The sequence below is a fragment of the Falco biarmicus genome, chromosome 15 (assembly GCF_023638135.1).
Source record: "Falco biarmicus isolate bFalBia1 chromosome 15, bFalBia1.pri, whole genome shotgun sequence".
Taxonomy (NCBI): Eukaryota; Metazoa; Chordata; class Aves; order Falconiformes; family Falconidae; genus Falco; species Falco biarmicus.
Genome location: NC_079302.1, coordinates 20,460,512 through 20,481,316, shown reverse-complemented (window position 1 = coordinate 20,481,316; position 20,805 = coordinate 20,460,512). Strand labels below are relative to the sequence as shown.

The 20,805-nt window shown below is 41.4% G+C and overlaps 1 protein-coding gene across 3 annotated transcripts in view; it reads right to left on the bottom strand.

Moving 5' to 3' along the window:
• The window catches only part of NFATC3 (nuclear factor of activated T cells 3), a 104,280-nt gene that overhangs the window by 59,539 nt on the left and 23,936 nt on the right, over positions 1 to 20,805 (bottom strand). For 2 of the 3 annotated variants that reach the window (XM_056360944.1, XM_056360946.1), the window contains exon 1: positions 14,845 to 15,183. The exons of the other annotated variant lie outside the window; for it this stretch is intronic. In XM_056360944.1, the coding sequence (XP_056216919.1) occupies positions 14,845 to 14,944 (100 nt within the window). In that variant the 5' untranslated portion in view covers positions 14,945 to 15,183. Of the gene's footprint in view, positions 1 to 14,844; positions 15,184 to 20,805 lie in introns of those variants that run through there. 3 annotated transcript variants of the gene reach the window in all.

Genomic DNA, 20,805 nt, shown 5'->3' with positions numbered 1-20,805 from the left:
TGTTTTCTCTCTCCTTGTAAAGTAGACCCTTCTCAATATTTAAGTATAGAAAGTAAGTATGCAAGAGACCTCAGGTACTTCACTAGTCTATCATCTAGCAGATGAAATTAAATGTACTCAGACCACTCCCATTAGACACTGAAACTACTCTCAACACCTGTTAACAATATTGTCTCTGCAACCCAAGTAATTTGTTTTAATGCTGAATCACTGAGAGCTTTTGACCCATCACTAACATTTAACATAATCCTTAAAATTATACAGTTTCTAGTGCTTTGTGTATGGGGTTTTATTTTTTTAAAGTATTTTTTTTCAGTAGTAAGGGAATATTACACAGACACATAAACATTTCTGCAAACTAAAATGCTCCTATGTCAAATGTGACAGTGAGGCATCAAGTTCATACTATCATTTTCCATAAATCCAGACTGCATGACATTAATCACTATCAAAACTGCATTTTCCTATCCTTTCACTAGGATAGCAAACATTTTAAAAACACTTTTATTGAGGGTCTTCCTTTTTGCCATTTCCCATAACAAAACATGAAATGCTGACAGTAGTGAGCTACAGGTTTTCCCCATCTATTGGTACATTCATGTGCAAGATCAAATGCTCTTGCTTCTTAAATCATTAGTATTAGAAGCATAGGTCAACAGAAGAAAAATGCAATCCTAATAAAAGCAATTATCCAGCTTCTCAAAATTTAGAAATAAAACAGTTACAGGTACAGAAATTTTGAAATAATAACGTTGTAGGAAAAGAACACTTGGAATACTTCAAGTCCTGTGTGTAACCATTTACTGTCATTAACGGCCTTAGGAACAGTAGCAGCACATTGTGCTAGAACTCTCACCGCTGCAAAGAGTCTTATTTCTCTTGCAGCAATAATCATGAAATCTTAAAATATTTAAGACAATTTGTCCACTTTTGATGTCACTGGGATTTACAAAAAGCAGATGTACATTCAAAATTTAAGTTTCAAGAAGCTGAGATGGAGAGATCAGCCTAGCACAGATTTATCAACACCAGCTAGGAAGAACTTGGGGGAAGAGATGCAGAAGGCAGGAGAGCACTCTTCTGACTCGGGCTTCTTTGGTCCCTCTCCACGAAAAACAACTTCTAATGAGTTTGGCACCGTGCTCTGCCATTACCCCTCCTCAGCAGCATACACACACACACTCAAAAAAACAGGAAGCTAGAAACCTAGAGTAAGAATTATGCATCTAATGAACACCAAATCCCAAAAGACTGTGGAAACAATATATTTTGAAGTCCAAATCATGCAAACCATTTTCAGATACAACCAATAAACAAGTAGATATATTTTAGTTTTCACACACAAACCCTCCCCGTTACAGTCATGTATTAAAATAACCTGTTAGTTGCTCATACAAAGGACAACACTAAGCTTTAAAAATTCTGTCGTTAATTCTACTAGGCTATTTACCAATAACTATTTTTGTACTATTAAAGACTGTAGAGAGAATTCAGTCTGGAAGAGCCCTCTAACCTTGAAGGAACTAGCAAACATACAAAGATGAATGGAACTTGGATGAAAGAAATGGGGGGGAGCAGGACAACATGACAGGACTCACACAAAAAAACCCACCACCAAACCCAAACAGCTCACAACCCTTAAGATGGAAAGGAGAACAGCTCAATAAAAAAGTAACGCAGGGCTTCCAGAAAGCAGCAGGTAAACAAATTCAGGGGAGTCTCACAATAGGCAAGTGCAAAGCAAAAAAAAAAGCTATGGAGAAGCCCAAGGGAAAAAAATGGAGTTATGGAAATCTGGTTACTTAATAGGAGAGCTATTACATCCAAACAATCCTACTGGGGGAGGAAAGACCGTAAAGCAGCGAAGCTGGCCAAGTCATGAGGCCTTCATTGACCGTAAAATATAAGAAAGAAGCATTCAAGAAACAGAAACTAGGTCAGATTACTAAGGTAGACCATAAAAACTACCACAAGAGCATGGGGGTAAGATGCTACGATAGGACAGACACAGCAAAACACAAAGCCCAAGAGAAGCAGTGCCATTCACATCAAAAGCCTACCATGACCCTGAAAAGGCAGGTGTGTTAAATGCTTTTTCTCTACTTAAGTCAACCAAGTAAATTGATAAGAAAGTTAACAGCAATGCAGAGTAAAGAAAACTGGACTAAATAAAAGGTTAAAAAGTACCAAAGAAGTACGGGCCAATAAGTTTAGATTCAGTTTTAGAAGTGGTATTAATAGCTTATTTGTTCCAGTAAGCATTTAAAAGGAGACAGGGAAACAAAACAAGAAGTCGATGTTTGCAAAGAACAAAATCGCGTCAAACAAATTTTGTTTTACGATCAAAGGAGGTCTTCTGGATAGCTAGCACAGAAAGTAACTCAGCTTTGTTTTAACTTAAGATTTTTAACACTGCCATGCATGGAAAAGCCACTCTGTCTTCAGAAATTTAGCAAAGCTGCCTTCTCCACCTGCTGAGATCAGGTTTACTACCGAGTGATCACAAAAGTTAGCAGATGTTCTGTGTTCACATAGTGCATATAAGCTATATAAAGCTGCAGACTTGCAATGCAATCTTACATCAGGCATCTGTGTCATCCTTTATCAATGAGAACCAGAAGGTCTGTCACTTTGACTGTACATTTGCTACTGTCTGGAAACAGACCAGTCTGCAGAAGCTCCTGTTCAGTATTAAAACAACACTGGCTCATCCCTTACTAAGCTGCTAACTACACTTCAACGTAAGCGGTCTAACTGGAGAATATAATTAAATAATATCCAGAACAACTGCTCCTAAAGTACATTTTGCTCACTATTTGCCATATCAGACTGCATATTCAGGACTAGTAATGCTTGCCCACCAGTTGTTCGCTCCTCAGCGATGTGCTGGCACATGCGTATGTGCAGCTGTGCAGCGAGCCGGATTTCTCCACAGAAGGAAGGTCAATTACTATCAAATGTCTGAACACAGGCCCAGGGTTTGTAAGCGCATAAACAAACAGGTTCAGACAATAGGAGTCGGTATATAGTACTAAGAAAGCGCAACACAGCCTAGGTCTTATAAAAATGCTACTGTGAAAAAAGCATCAGTAATCCAAGGCCTTTAAATAGCATGAGGAAAGACTTGAGCATTGCCACAGACATCATGTGTGTTCTCAGGCAAGTCACATAATCTGTCTCCACTCCCAAACCCTAAAAAGAACAACCACCTCTTCTTTCTCAGTTCTGTCACGACCGTTACCACTATCTCTTTCTGAACGTGATGGTATTAAAGAATGCCACAGAAATATCTGCCAATAAGAACAAAAAGCATAGGCAGCTCCATTTTTTAATTTCATTATCCTACTGATTTGCAGCAGTTAATGTATTTTTGGGGATGAAAGGCTAGTCTTAATCTTCACAAAGAACACAAAACACCCAATAGTCAGTTTTACTTTTGTGCATTTAAAAAGAAAAATCAGAGTGTATACCATGCTAAAGCTCTATAATTGGATATTTAACTCCAGTTCTCTGCTGCAAGCTGTAAATTCTCCAGATATGCCTCCTACAAATTTAAACATAAACTTAAAAAACACAACCAAGAAAAAAAAAAACCCTGAAAGATACAGCAATGCATTAGTTTATAAGCAGTACAACTGACTAGTAAGTCACCAAATATGGGACTAGTAAGGTATAAATTGTGAAAACAATTCAAGTAGCATGGTAGAGCAGGGGGAAGGCACATCCTTATAGACCAAGTTCAGCAACACACAAAACAGTGTGAAAGTTTAAGCTTTCAGAAAAGGATGATTTACAACAACTGTCATTTTATGAAGCAGTTCTCCCTCTTCAATGATTTTGTGTTCTGTTTTATGGCCATATCAGATTACGCAAAAAGGATAAAAATAAATTTTACTTCTGTCAATCATGTACACTAGAGGCAGCTCTGTCATGTCCATCAGAAGTTCATTTGTTTACTTGTGTTAAGAACACTGGAAAGGTACAAGAAAAACAATGTTCTCAATAGCGGGAGCTCATCAATGCAGAATAATAATGAAGCTGCACTAGTTTAAGCAATTTAAACAACAAAATAATACAGCATATCAGATGTTTACAACTGACACTGAATAAAACAGGAACATGCTGGGTCTCAGGGTGTAACTACATGTTGTGTTTTTTTCAGCAGCAACTACCCTCCCACACAGGCTCACACACAAAGCAGGAGGGGAAACGAGAAGAGTGGTATTTTTAACCCAGATGATTTTGGCAATCAGATTTTCAGTGCACCGACATAAACACCTGTATATACACAACTGACAGGATGGCAAGCTTTAGGACATGGGGAGAAGTGAGCAACCAGGACAGGAACTGCAGGTGTTTTCACCATAAAATAAAAATGTAACATGCAACTAAACCCTCAGGCCATAGCCTGGTATGCATTTAAACTAGAATGGCTGTCCTAGTGTACATCCAGCTTCAGCCTGAAGCAACAGAATTAAGCTCTGAATAGGGAAATAACAGTAATGAAATTTTATTTGGCTTGTAAGAACAAACTAAATAAACATGAAAATCAAATGGATCTGCTCAAGTCATAAGCACGTTTCAGAAAATTAGGTACTTCTGTCACAGCAAATGGAGTTAATCTCATTTGAGGTTTTTTCCTTTTCTTACAACACCTACGTTCTCATAATCTTTCATAGCAGAGTGCTTTGAGATACATCGGTAAAAAGTGACGTACAAAGCAGGTAAAGAATCCAGCTTGTAACCATAAGATTCAACAAGAATTAGTCATTTAAAGTTCAGTTACAAGAACAGAAAATAGCAACAGAAGTGCTAGGCAGTGTTTACACCCGTGCCTTCTCCCGCTCTCCTGGTATTTCTGGTTGATTATGAAGCATGTATTTATATGAACATTTATAGAGCTTGTCATTCAGTATTTAAGAACTATTCCTTAATACTCATAACAGGTTAAAAAATATTTACTTTTTGCTTTAAAAATCTGTAATTCTCCAGGGTCTTCTTTGCTTCCATTTTTCTCTGTGGGTGTGTCAGTGAACAGGGCACAGTATTTTACTGCATAACACATAAAACAGGAGCTGTTGCCCTCCAGTTTGATGAAGCCTCATTTGTCATTCAGTGTTAGATAGAAAGTCAGCCTAACATGACCCAGGAGTTCAAAGATATTAAGAAATACACTACAGCCTTTTGGAAGATTCTTAAAATGACACAATACATCTGTGCAGTAGTTACTAACACATAGTATTAACATCCTATTTGCCACTGCTATTCTGAAGATGAACTACATTATTCTATACAACCAGTTGTTAGACTTTGTGAAAGGACTGCAGCCCTGCAATCCCAGAGCATCTGGCATGTGTAGACATGGGAACTGGGAAAAGACTGACCACTCCAAAACTGGTGTGTTGTGCCTGACCCACAGGAAGAAGACTGATCGTAAAGATAAGCGAGAACATCAGGCAAATACTGACTGAAGAGAACAAGGGAATTATGTGCTGTAGTTGCCAGCCAAAGGTTTGTCTAGACTCTTGATATTGCAGGCCAATTTATCACCCACAGCCTAACTCTTCCTTTGTGGGGGCAAAATGAGCAGATTCCATAAAAGGCTCTCCAGTTATTCCAAGTTCTGGTTTATATTGCACCTATAAACTGAAATTCTCACCTAACTACTGAAATGGATGTGTTCACCGCTGATCAGCTTCTGACAGCAACGAGCTTGCTGACAGCAACCTGCTGCCCTGCACAGAGACAACTCCAGGTTTGCAGTCTGCTCCAGTCCTGAACCAAGCACTGAGCAGAATCCGAGTTTCCAAGATCAGAATGTGTAAGTAGGGCCATAGCAAGCAAAACAAGACAGGAATGTACAAGAAAATGGATATTTCAGTTTATAGGAGAGTATGGTGACATAGGCTAGGGTCTGTGTGAAAGGCAGTAGAAAAGGAATGCAATAAGCCAAGGCAAGAAGTTTGAGTGGAGAGGGTTACACAGTAAAGGGAGGGGAGACTGAAACAGGCGCATGCCTCTTTCTGTTTATCATACAGAGCATGGCACAGAGGCTGAGAACCAGTATGGACAGTATTCGAACAAACTAGTTTGGGAACTCTTCACACCTCAGCAAAATTACACTGTACTTCTGCAGCTGTCCTACAACATGACAGAGGGCAAACTATTCCACAGCAGGCAATCCTACCGTATAGTTAGCTCAGGATTTCAAATCATTAATATTACAGCTTTTCACCAGTATAGTTTATAATACAGCTTTAATGTCGACTTCAGGTGCACAAAACTGAAAGGCTCCATACATCAAAGGACTGAAAGAAGCCAGAAACTTATCTGAAACTTTCCTGTTTTCCCAGCTGCTCACATGAATGTAGAATCAGAAACACCTTGAATTCACTTTGCTAGAACTGACACAGGCAGAAACAGGAACCAAACGAGAAAAGGGGAGGCTGAAGCTGAGCACGAACACTATTTTTCCAGCAACTTTCAGAAAGTTTCCCCCAAAATACAAGGGAGACCATATTAGTGTGCCTCACAACAATGCAAGCCCTGAAACTGCATCTCTTCACAGAGTCCTAAATAGCTTGTGTTTATTCCAGCAGGACTGGAGGTTTCACTTCATACCGTACCTAATCAGCCTCACCTCCTGCCCCCAACCAAAAAAGCTAGGCAACCTGGAAGACAGTAGCATTTGCTCTCAGAAGTCTAAATTTGACAAATTGCACTGATGAAATACAAAGACTCTGACCTAATTTAAAGAAGCTATGCAAAATACAAAATGGTGACAAGATTTGCTTAGTGGTTCTTTGGATTAAGCCACACATTCTCTTGTGGCCTTGTCACTCGAGTACAGTTATCCCAAATGACACCGTTACAAGCCTTTTGCAATCATACACAGTTACTCCATCTCCTCATCTCTTCTGAGTTTCTGATTTAGGGAACAACTCCTAGAAAGCATCTAAGATACACATGAGTAGCTATAAATCACTGTAGAGATTGTTACATCCCATTATGCAGCCATCAAAAGCAGTGAAACACTGTTGCTAATGGTCAATAAGTGCACCCTGACTGCCTTATCAGCTCATCATTCTGTTCTTAGATTATGCTTTCATTTTGGGTAGATACAAAGGGTTACTCTGTAAAACAACTTCAGTTAGCAAGTAAAAGTTTGTTCTCTGTCCCAGCTACAAAGAGTCACAATTCTGTTCCCTCTCCAGTATAGTACAAATGTTGCGTGTCACTGAACTTATGTTTTAGTGGTCTTCCCATTTTCTTCTATTTACCAAAACCATTACAAAAAATAAAATCTAGGATTAAAAAACACTTATCCCAGCATTTGTTCCTAAAAAGGAAAGTTAGCAGCCACTAAAACATGAAGAATCATTAAGCCGGGAACTTAAAATTATTTGCTTCCTGCAATCTCGAATAACCTCATACATATGAAAAACGGAAAGAACTCTGTTTGAAAGGACCTAAGAGTAAGTCTAAAGAGGAATATTTACAAGATTTTGGAAATAACCCTCTCCACCAATCTATTAAAAAACAAACAGAAAAATTCAATTCCATCCAGCAATTTTGCTACATTAAAAGTATTTCTCATTTTTAGAAGTGATGACTATCACACAAAATGCAGTCTGAGAGGCTATTTTTTTAAACAAAAGTAATTGCTATTAATCTAAATATTAATATGAATAACATGTTTCTACATTTCTGGGACTAATAAATTAGCTGTAAGTATCTGCATATGTTTCTACCTACGAATGTATTTTATGAAGTTCATATGAAGTTTTTGTTTCTGCTTCCAACAACCAAAACCAAAACCCCAACACCACCCAAACCAAATCCAGAGTTCTATTTTCACAAATTTGTTGCTGAAAGATCATGGGTTTATATAAAGTCAGATCTCCAGGAAGTTGATTCTTCTCTCCTTCCCCCCCCACACATAAAAATGAGGACTGGGCCTCCCAAACTAAACTGACAAAAGTATCTTCTCTTCTACCACACCTATCGTCCTTTGTCTGGAAAGTAACCATAAGCATTCAGTGCCACCAAGACATTTAATCAGAAGAGCCACGTAAATGATTAAGTTCAGCTGTTCAGTTAACTCGCGAGATGTGCGAGACACAACACAGCCCAAAGCCCTGCGTATCGACCAGTCCTACACTTCAGATTTAAACTGATCTTCCCTGAATGACTTTGAACAATTCCACAATTTTTTTTTAATGTTCTCTTTTGCCAGAATTTCACAATACTCACAGATCTGTGTACTAAAGGTAGAAAAGAACACTGGCTTGTTAATAAGCTTGCTCCTGCCGTGCAGTTTTACTTAGCCTTACTGATCATTTCACTCATCTTAAATTCCACTGTCATCCGAACCCCACATGGCATGCCTGGACAAATGCAAGGACTTGGATGTTGTTTTACAGGCTGGGCTCACTGCCAGGTCTGCTCCACGCACTTCCCTGGCCCACTAGGGCAGCTTTAGGCAATGACTCCCGTATTTATGTTGTTCCTGTGAAGGGCTAAACTGCTGCTTACTATCGAACCAGGCCCCATCTACCCTCATTTCTCACTCGTTCACAGCAACATTACTTATTTGGCTGCTCTCCGAATGGGATATGACAAACTGCTTGCAGTTGTACAACACAAACAAAAGGAAAAGATGACCATCATGTTTTAAGCAGAGGGCTACTTATTACTTTGAAGAAAGAAAGGGCTTATTTCTAATTTTCAGAAATCATGCAAGATAAAACCAGCAGCACAAATGCTTTTGTACCCTGCCCATCTCCCACATCCCAACAGTCAGGATTTGTTTCCATTTGCACTGTGCCCACAACTCAGATGGGAGGGAAGGGGACAGAGGGTGAGGTGCAATTATGATTTCACACACAAAATAAGCAAATTTGTCAAACCAGGGATCTTTTTCAAATCCCCGCACTATGCAGTGACTCACTACATAGTGCTCTCAATGCACTGTGTAGTGGTTCAAGAACCATATGCCAAACCATAAAAGTTATGAAATCAGATCAGGTGCAACTACAACTGCTTTGCAACAGCACACAAGAGAGTTTGGTATTTTCCCAAGTGGTCTTATCCTGGTCAAGCTTTATCCAAATAGGCAAGATGTGATTTAGCCAGCATGCCATGAAAAAACACAATGTATTCAAACACATCAGCTTCCCAGGATTACCATTTTAATGTTACTCTTTGTGGTGAGGCAACTGACTCCATTGACACCAGATTTGACTTTAATACACTTTTCCCTCTGGTTCTTCGTCAGTGAAATCTTTTCTTAAGTTATCTTGAAGTCACAAGGTTCTTGACACAGACCCTCTATTTTTGGCGAGATGCAGCTGTTTGGTTTACCCTCCTCCCCTCCATCAGCAGATTATATAACCGCAGCCTAAGACTGGATTTGCTTTATGTCCCTGCGCGTCAATCTTTTACGTGCACAGATACCAGCATCCGCTAGCTTGTACAATAAAATCGTAATAACTAAATTACCCTCAAGTGGTGGTTTCCATTACAATACATTTAATGCTCAACATCTAATAAATAAACAAACATTTATGTTAAAAAGTATGGTTTATGTCTAAGGGAGGAAAAAAAAGAAACTGACTCAAGCGACTTGTCCATTCATTCCTTTCTTAAAGTTGCACCAGTTGATCCCATCTTAATCCACATGAGCACTCTTTTGTAAAGCAAATGTTTAAAGACCAGCACACACAGCTCTATTTATATGTGTGGCTCAAATTATACATATTAACCACCGAGTTACTATCTTGTGCAAAGGCTTTCTCTCCTACCCATTTATATATAGGCAACCAAATCTAAACAGAATAAAAAGACTTTAAAAAGGAATAAAACTTCAGGTGAACCACACAGGTGTGCAAGATGGTCTGTTAAAAAAGTACTTCAGAAGATCATGTCTCACAAGTTTCTCTCAGCTAAGGAAAGCAAACTTTTTAGCAGTTCTGGATCAGAAATATTTGATCACAAAAATGAATTTCACCAAGAGCAACCCTCAGTCAGCTCACACCTCAGGTTCACAATTACTGCCAGCATTGAGCCTTTAATTATCCACTCAGTCTAACTGTGAGACTGCTCTCTTTCCCACCACAACTTGCTTAGTATCGCTTACCTTAATCACCATCTCAGGGAAAAGAACAAAAAGTTCAAGCACACTGCAAACTTCTGGAAACAGCTTAGGCTGTTTTCTACTGTCTACCAACAAACCCTGACAGCAATACCTGTCATGAATACACATTTAAGAAGTGAAGAATATTTTACATATTCATGATCAAGGCAAAGGTATAAAGACTAGTATTGTGGTGGTGTTTCAGTACAAGGCATTGGTTTTAAGACTTCTACTATGTATCTAAATTAAACGACACTTATATTGTGCCAGTTTTTGCCACAGAGCTTGCTTCAGAGCACTCAACACCATGGGAGGGAGGTAACTGCCGAGCAGCCCAAGCAGCCTGCACACGCTCATAGAGAAAGAAGGTCAGACACAGAAACCTTCAAAAGAAAAGATCAGGTATTACTTTGACAGTCACAATAGCAACATGTGTATTTCCATTTTGATCCTTAGTAACAGCCTCAGGCCAACTAATAGGTCTAAGCTAAAAGACAAAAAAAAAACCTCAAAGGAGAGCAACAGTATAGAAGTTTTCAAACAAACTAAAGATCCAAATCCAGATACACTGTCCATATCCAGAGCGAGGCTCCAGCTTGCAAAGATGTTTTGAATTGTCACTAAATTCATCACAGAACTGGGATATTTTTCATACTTCTCATACCATGCTTTTCAGGAGAAAAGTAAGAGATTGTGAGATTTCATCTGTAACAAGATTACCAAATAGTATTACTCAACCAAATATTAAGTCACAGGAAACAAGGAGAACCTCTTTTCAGCTTGTTTCATGGTTTCCAAGAAAATAAAACAGATATTATGAATCAGAAGTCCAAGGAGGGTATTTTTATCAGCCCTCATATTTTGAGAAAACAAATATACAGAATCAACGAAGGATGACTATTTAAATTGAAAGACAATAAGAACTTCTCCTCCTCTGCTTCACAACCCAAGAACAAAAGGTGGGTGTTAGGGTGAAATTCCACATATTGCTCTATTTTACTGGGTAGCAAAACCTTAGCCTGTCTTTCACTCTTAGAGGACCTCATCACAAGTAAGAGGAATGTTTTAGATAGGATTCTAAACAGCAATACCAATACCCCCTCTGTCAGAATTTCCTGCGTAATGAAATAATTCATTTTCTGGATATGGAACAGTTTGCAGCCTCTAATTTTAAGTCAGTCCCCACTTCACATACCAAGAAGAAACAATTTTGGATGTTACAGAACCGTACAAGATCCTGAATTCCCAGCTTAGTACTACATACCCCAAGTTCTTTGAAGACCCTTACTTTGTAAAAACTCATTATTTAAAACGGGAGCTGAACCCTTAAAATAAAAATTCGGCTAAAGAAACAATCATAGCAACTTGCATTTGCTCCCCTTTTGCACAGTTTGGCATTTAAACAGTATGCCGCACCCTCAGCGGAGTTTTTAGCAGTAGTGTGAAGACCTTAATGCAGTTTATTTGTTTAATGTTTAATAAATTCTAGGCAAACTTCCAAAAATTAGATTGAATAGTAATGCAAAACTGGGGGGGTGAAAGGGATGGAGACATCATTAGAAAAGCATTCCAAATTAAATTTGATTATTCAAGTGTCACACATGACATCTTAAAAAAATCTCTTCATTAAAGAGACCAAACATGGTGGCTTCTCAAATACATTAACTGAAAAAGTTAGTTACATGACCATCTATTTTAGTAGAGGGTACAGACCTGAATGATACTGTCATTCAAATACTTACTCAGGCATTACAAATGCAACTGATACAAGGTGGCAAGATGCAATCAGATGCGACTGCAACTAACCCAAAGGGTTTGGAAGAAAAGAGTATACCAAAGAGATTTGGTTCGCTTCAGAGTGAGTGCTCTATAGCATTACCCTTCCACACTGGAGGCCCGAGTTATTTTGTCAGGAAAAGATGAAGCTTTTTAGTACCTAGAACTGTACCACCTGTTTTGAGTGCTGAACACTACCAAAAAAAAATAAAATAAAAAAAAAGTGCCAATTTCTTTCCTCTTTGAGACAAGGGCACTAAACTGTCTAAGAAGAAGAGTGCAAGATTTTGCGGAAGGTGCTTAGTACCTAACTTCTACTTAAAAGCAGCTGAAGAGCTTTTGACAATCTCTAATTTGGCAACCATTTGAGCAAATTTGCACTTCAGCTTACAAGCTATATGGAATGGGCTATGCCTTAGATTTCAGGCAAAGTATGCTACAAAGACTGCAGTATTTGACTACAGACTGCCAAGCATATTTAAACCATCTTTCGTGCATTCCCCTCTGCAGCAGGAACTACAACTTTCAGATCAAACACACAAGCACTACTGCAGAACATTAGTCTCAATTCCTGCCAGTTCGCACAAAACTAAACAGAATAGCTCACTTTTTCTTGCTTTTGGTTAAAAATACAGTTAAAGATAAAATCTACATATATATACATGCTTATGTACATACATACATAACAGAATAAAATCCTCAAAACACGACAGAAGTCTCAACATAAAAGAAAGCATTAACATAGATTTCCATGTTATTTACACAAGAACTTAGTACTAGACGCTTCTTTCACAAGGGTGCCAATCCCAGACACTTCTTCAGATACAGCACAAAGCATGAGAACATGTTTTCAAGTATTCGCCGCGATCATGGATGACTTGGTATTTTTAACATTATTTATTTCAGATTAAGCAATGTTCCCTGTGACCTACATGTTTTTTTATTCTCATACATTAGAAAAAAAAAAAATCCTCACTTTGCTGCACAACGGACAACATCATTGAAGTGAGTGATACGGGCTTATGAGACCCAAGAACTTTAGTTTATCTAGCTAATATACTCGGAAGAGGAATAAGGGGGAAATGTAAGACTTCCAATATAAGTCCTCTCTTATGTGAAATCTATTTCTTCAGATGTAAAATTAACGGACAGAATTAACAGCTAAACTCTGGCAATCCTTTTAATAAAATACTTGAAGCCAGAGCCCTATTCTAACCCTTTCCCCTGAAGGCCACATCTGTGCACAGCAGGCGAGATCATCGCCAGTATTCCACAAAACAGTGAAATTACTGAGTTACAGATGCAGGATTTCTTACTGAAAGATCAGTTTATGGTCTGAGTATCACATTTTCAAAATCTGCCTTAGAAATAGTTTTAACTTATCAAGCACATAAAAATTCACCATATTCGGAGTAATAGCTGAACTGCTTCTTAAGGAATGCTACCAAAATACAAATATTATAAAAGGGAATTGAGTACCACTAGTATTTCCAGTTTTCTGAGCAACTTGTTTTCACATTCTCATCTATCATCAACTGAGGAACATAGCTAAGACCACTAGCTTTGTGTAGAAAAAAAAAACCACAACAGGAATAGGGGGGTGTCAAGTATTGTACTCTATTAACAGTCCCCATTGTTTCGTATGGCACTGTAATACTTTTATTTGGCTAGCAGATCTCAGGCCCCCTTCCCAGAAGCACCATCTGCTACTCCTGCCTATTCTAGGCAAAGAAAAATCTCCCTGTATCTGAAAGAATCTGTAAACTAAGTCTTAGCACCAAGAAAGTTAGAGATTTTGCAACAAATTAATTCTGAGTGTTCGCACTGGATTATATATGGACCGTATCGAACAATTTGTTTTCTAATCAACTTATGCAGGCAACCGAGTCAGAGAACAAAACAACATGGCTGCATCATTTAGCCTGGATCCAGCCGTGTTTCAGAGCTATCTTATCATCTAACTAGTTAGACTTAGTGCACTACCAATTAATACTTATTTCAAGTAGGTCAGAAAAAAAAAAGCACGCAGCCGTCGACCCGTGGTCCAGCCGCACACCGCACAGCTGGCTCTTCTGGATTCCCCGCAACATAGTTTGCAGGGAATACTTTATTTTCTGCAGTTTAAAGAAACATGAGGCTTTTTAAACGGGGTTTTCAGGCTCCGATACTACCAAACAGAATAAAATGGAAGGGCTCCGAGACGTGTGTATCGGCACACACGGACCCAGCAGCCCCCCCACCTCATCGCGCAGCGTTTGGCCCATCCACACGCACGTACACAAAGTTTGTAAGAACACACTGGAGTAACGACGATGCGTTATACACGGGGAAGGGTTCGGTTGAAACTTTTAACCGCCAGAGCGCCAGACCAGCCCGCAGCCCGGCCCCGCCGCTGCCCTCCCGGTGCCAAGTGTAACGGCACGCTGTGCTCACCGGGACCCCCCCGGCCGCCCCCCCGGGCGCTGCAACGCCGCCCCAGCCGGGCGCCGGCAGCACGGTGGCTCGCAGGCGGGTCCCTCCTCAGCCCCCGGCCCGGGATGGGGGAGCAGGCCCGCCAGACCCAACCGGCCTCTGCCCCCACGACTGCAGGGGGGGTCCCCCCCCACGCCCGCCCCGAGGGGTGCTCCTCCCGCACGGCGGAGTCCTCGGGTTTCTTTACTCGAGGAAAGTTGTAAGGGCGGCCCGGGGAGCCCCGATGGCGGATCGCCCCCCTCAGCCCCCCAGGTCCCGTGAGGCGGCCGCAGCCTGAGGGAGCAGGGAGGAGGGAGAGGAGGGCCGGCGCCGCTTCCCCGCCCCGCCACCCCCCGCCCCGCTCTCCCGCGGCGGGGCAGGCGGCAGCCCCCCCTCCCCGCCCTCGCCTCGCTCGGAGGAAAACAGGAAGCCGACCCCGACGGCCGGGGCGGCGGGAGCGGAGCGGCCGCGGCGGAGCGCACCTGCAGGCCCCAGCGGCGGCCCGGGGCCGGGCTGCCCGTCCTCCCCGAAGATCAGCCTGAAATCGAACTCGTCGGTGGCGCCGCAGTTTGCCGTAGTCATGGGTTTGGCCGGCGAAGCGAAACGAGACCCCCTCGCCCTGCCGGGCCGCGCCGGACTCCTGCCGGGCTGCGCTCCCCGCCGCTGCCCCTCAGGGCCGCCTCATAACACCGGATGGCGCCGCGGTCGGGAGGGGAGGGGGTGGGCGGGGGAGGGGAGGGCGCGGGGAGGCGGCAGCGCGAGCGGCGGCTCGGGCCCCAGCGCGAGCTCCCGTGCCTGGGCGCCTTCTGTCACTCAGCGGGGGTGGGAGGGCGCCTACTACGGGCCGCGGCTGGCCCCGCCCCGCCCGGCCCCGCCCCGCGCCGTGCCCCCGGGCAGCCCCCCGCCCCTCGGCGGCGGTTCCCACAGTTGGGCGCTCTCACGCGGTGACGTCGGCGGCCCCGGTGCGGCGGAGGGAGGGAGGGAGGGAGGGAGGGGTGGGGGGCACCCAGCGCACATGGCGCCCAGCGCTCGCCCCGCCCCGCGCCGCGCGGGCTGCCGGGGCTTGTAGTTGGTTGGTTGGCTCGCAGCGGGCGCCCAATCCGGTGGAGCCAGCTGAGCACAAAGGGGCGGGGCAGCGCCGCGGGGCGCGGGTGCCACGTGTCGCCCCGCCGGGGCCGGGAGCGCCAGTCCGGGACGCGGCAGCTCCGGGGGCCCGGCCGTCAGCCCCCTGCAAGGCGCACGCAGCCCCCGGGCAGAGCGAAGGGGTCTCGGGCTGCGCGCTGCTTTTCTAAAAAAAAAAAAAAAAAAAAAAAAAAAAAAAAAATCGTATGTAAATAGGTGGTGTTCTAGGCACCAATTCACGGCTTGGGTAATTAGATAAGTTGGCGCAAGCTGAGGAATGTGGCTTGGGTAACACATGCCGTGAAGGGTGCTAAGCTGTCCACCACCTTCCAGGCTGCTGGGAAACAGTGGCGGTGCGGCAACTGTAAAGAGACTAATCGCAATACTTCTAGCAGCGTGTGCCATCAATGAAGGCAGCCCAGCAGCCGTTGGGAAGAGCACAGAAGTTCCAGAACGTTCTGCCTGCACAGTAACATACCATCATCTATTTTGCCTCATATTAAGCTTAAAAGACAAATACAAGAATGAAAGAAAACTTAGTTTAAGTTGTTCATATAGCAGAAGCATCATTGCCAGCAGTGGATGGCAGGGTAGAAACTGTAATTGGCCCAATCTGCCTGGAATTTGCAGTCTAAGAAATCCTAGAGCAAGTTAACGAAACTGGGTGCTGTGGCATTAATAAAAGATTAACTCTCAACATGTGTGACCTAGGAGGATTTTAGGTTTGTGCAAAAACTTGGGCATTGATGGGAATTAAACTGCTACTCACAGCCCGTCACGTTTGCTTATAGATAGTGATGTGATAGTACAGTTTTATTTACATTATGGACTGAAACTTGCATTAATCAGAAATACCATTGCAATGTCCTTTAATGTTTAAAGGACCGGGTTTTGTTACTTAGTTGAAAAATTAACTGAATGAAAGTTACTGTGTCATGACTTTATGGCCATGCGGAAATTATAGCTTTATCTGTTAAAACTGGGTGACCCATAAATAACTAATTGGAATTGTTTCTATGCACAGGGTCTTTTTGTGTTTGCTGCTGTTCAGGTGGATCCAAGCAGGTGTATTGTAAAACCCCTCCCGGGACAGGAGGGGTTTGCCCAAGTGAAAACGGGAGCTGCTTTTATTGCCCAGAATACAAAACAGCCATATGTTTATCTTTTTCTTAACCTACTAATGTACCATCCTTTCTATTGTCACTTCCCAGCACCGCTAGCTATTTCTTTACCTAAAATACATGAGCAGCTACAGCTACTGTTTCTACAATACTTAAACCGAAGGCTGATGCTCTTGTTAGGGCAGCCAACTGCCTCTCCTGAAGGAAGCCCAAACCTTTATAAGATGCTCGCACCCAGTTAGCCTGTAGCCTCTTTTTACCTCTAAATCCAAGGTCATGTAGCAAGACAAGCTGGTAAAGAATGTGTAATTGGATTAACCGTGGTTAAGAAAAACCCTTGTGCATTCCTGAATGAAAACAGGTCTACAATGAACAATTCAGTAAAACATCATACATATAAAATGGTTCTTAGCAGCTAGCTTCTGTCTAAAAACTTTTGGGTAATCTTTCACATTTTCAAAGCAGCTATGTTAGAATTTGTCTTATTGTTAAATAATTGTTGTGTCAGATTACAGCACATGGAGTAACCATAGTAGTTCCCTGTTCTGCTATACCAGTAGGTTATTCATTATGCATGTCCCTGGAGAAAAATACAACCAAACTTGTTCTCTCCACAGGGGGAAATGTGAACACAAGCAAGTATTTAATCTATGTTCTTTGATAAGATGCTCAGTGTGTATTTCTAAAGAGTATGTTAAATTAAAAATATGGGTATTATTGTCTTGTTCCTTTGCCTTAACTGTAAAACAAATCTTTTCTCCCCTGTTTGAGACATTATTCATTCTGAAAACTAAGACACATGCAGGTCATCAGGCAGTGCTTTTAGTCCTACCTACAGATGTCAATTAAAAAGAAAAAGGACCATACATCCTAAAATAAAAGAGTTACTGGTTATGTCATGACCACCTAGCTAACAAGGTAAGAATTTACAGAATATGTAGAAGGAAAGGTGGCATTGTAAGCAATTAATAGTTACTTACAGTAATCTTTATAAAGCTTTTTACATCAAAATAAGATACATCTGTCCGAGTTCAGAACTTCCATTTCTTGCCAGCAACATCCTTTATTTTTGTCTTCACCATATTTTTCATTTTGCTGTCCCTTTTCTACTGCACCAAAATGCGCATCCTTCCTGCATTTGAATTTTTAGAAGAAAAACACCTTCAGACCCTTTCTATACAGCTGAAGAGTAATTGGGGCATGACTGAGAGTGAGTTGGCAGAATCCCTAGAACAACTGACGTGAGCTTACATCAATTTCCAGGGACTTATGTCAACCTCGAGGTCCACAGCATGGATGCTGATTCGTGCTATCGAGAAGAAACAGTGGCAGTAACAAGGGAAACTTTATTTTTTTGTGGTTTTGCGAGGAGGGGTGCTTTTATTTATTTATTTAGTATGCATAGGTGGTTTCTGTCCTTGTTGCTTTTAGGCTATGTTATTGCATCCAGATGGGGATACACCTTGATCTGGTCAGAAGCTGGAGTTATTGCATGTGCTTTGAGAAGGAAGGAACATGCTTCCTGTGGTATTTGAATCTTTTCCAAACTGGGGCTATTTTCTAGGCGTGTTGTGACTTTCAGCTCCAAAAACCTGAGGGCTACATTGTGCTGTGTTTTATTTTCCACACATCATCCTATGCTGGATAGCTAGGAATTCTGGATCTGCAGCCACATCCCAGATCTGTATTTGTCTTGGAGTAATAGGGATTCCTCCCCCCTTCCTACGGGCAGCAAATCAAACCCAGCTGTGCAATTGTAGCCAGAATAGGCTTTGGAAGAAGCATGGTCAGGCATTCGTTCTGCATGATTCAATAAACCAAACAGCCTCAAATTAAGAATATAACGCATAAGGTTGTATTTCATGTGCTTGATATCGTTCCCGTTTGTGGTTGAATCTGGACCCGTTTAGGAGCCACACACACCAGCGTGGCATAGAAAGGGCAGATGAGAAAGCACAAAGAAAGACTCCTGGAATCAGCAGATAGTGTTCCTTGGCTGCATCTATGGCTCTGCCTTTTACAGCTGCTATTGAAAAAAGCACCAGTGCAACAAGGGAAATTTTTTGACTGGTGTGAATGTATACTTAAACATTTAAACTCATTTGCAAATGGCATACAAACAAAATAATCACAGCCTTTATGTCGTACAGTTAACGAGACACATCCATTGTTTAAGCATGCAGAATGGTGTTTGTGGGAGAAAGATACTATTTCACCACGGATGCTATGTTCAGGAAAGTGAAATCCAGCAGTCATATAGGAAAGAGGCTTCCATTCTGCACACAAGGTCATAGGGCATTTATATTTAATATGTGACATCTGGCATTTTAAATAATTTCCTTGGCTAATTACCAGTGCCTGCGTGAAATATGAATCTTCTGCCATTGGGGAATTAAAAGGAAAACAAAAACAAAACTAGATTGCATAGCATTGGAAAGTTTTGTAGGAAAATTAGAAGTTGTCCTAATTCAGGCATTAGAATACACGGTAACAGTAGATAGAGTAAAAGGGAGTAATTTGACTGAACTTGGATAAATTTTAAGTTTTTCATGAAAATCTAGTCATCCTTTTAAGACTCCCTATGCCATGGCTACTAATTACAACACTCCTATCTAGATCTTGTGCTCAGCATTTGATCAATGGGGCATTTGTAATAGCAAGATTACAAAGTTGGGTGTTTGGTTTTTTTAAATGCCTACAAGGTGTGTGTTGACAAAAACATAACTACATAAAAACTTAATGAGGTCACAGTCTCATTTAACCATTTTATAGTTTTCCCCAAGAAGTTTCATCACTCTCCTAAACTTACTGCAGTCATATAAGTACACTTTAATATATTTTTCTTCAATATATTTTTACATTAAACAATCATTGCTTTGCTTTATTGTTTGTTTAACATTGTGCCATGTAAAGCAGACATTACTTCATAAAGTTTGCTGCTGCTTTATATTTCTATCGGTTTACAGAGCAGGTTGGAATCCTCCCATCTGGAGGTTACCATTGCACATGTAAAAAAAGATCACAGGGTCTAGAAATCTGGCACTTAACTGCATGGCTCTCTTCACAGGCTTTATATTCATAGCACTGTGTTCTCGGATCATCAAGTGAAAGCAAAGTAAAATTATCAGCTGCATTATTACTGATATCCATATACAAGGACACTCCAGGCACGAGTATTTACTTCTGAAATGATTGCTTTTACAGATACCTTAGAGTCTTATCACAAAGCCTAAAGTGGTTTGTGAGTGAAATCAGATGACAACTGAGATTGCTACCAGAACAAGAACAAACTCCTCTAAAGCACAGTGATATTTGCATAATATAAATATTTGCAGAAACTCAAACGGGGTTTCATATAAGTTCTTAGGCTTGATACAAAGACCAAGGTGGCGTTTTACTTACTTTCCCATATTTTAACTTTCATTTTTAACTATTCATTAGCCAGCAGACAGTCCTCTCGTACAGCAGTGGGACACAGAAAATACAGGTTCCATTCCAAGCTTCCAATTCTCTGTAGTCCAATTTTTAGACTTTCTTAAAGCAGCACAAGTAACTTGCTATTTATGTAGACACTTAAAACACTGCCTTAGCTGCCTTTCTAAGGTGAGGGTAATACAACTTCTATTGTTCCTCTTTCTACTTAGATTGTAAATGCCTCAGAGTAAGGCCTCTCAGGTCTGGAATACTTCTTATGCACTGTTTGAACAGCCAAGCAGCCTGGCTAGATGATTTGAGGTTATTGGAAAAAGAAAAGCATCACACAACTGTTACAGCAAAATGGAACCCCAGTCTCCAAGCCTTTAGCTGTTCTGTTCCAGGATCTATATCTATTATGATACTCCTATGATACGGTTCTGCTTTGTCAGAGTGTAGTGCACGTACAGTTTAAGGTGCACCGTTTTTTCTGCATTCCATACATACATTTGATGTCCTTTGATTAGCTCAGACACAACCACAATCTCACGTGCTTACATCTTTCCTCCTTGTATAGTGTAATTTAATAAATTATATATCACCTTTGCTTATCAGTAAATTAAAGTTGCTTTATTGCTATGTTAATTGTCTTCAGGGGTAGCAAAAGAGTATTTCCCCTCATTGCAGCTTTTCACCGTAATTCAGAATAAGCAACCAGAAGAAATGCATTACTAATCTTTTCCTGACATGCCTGTTGCCAGGTTTGTGCGTGAAGCCTCATGGGCT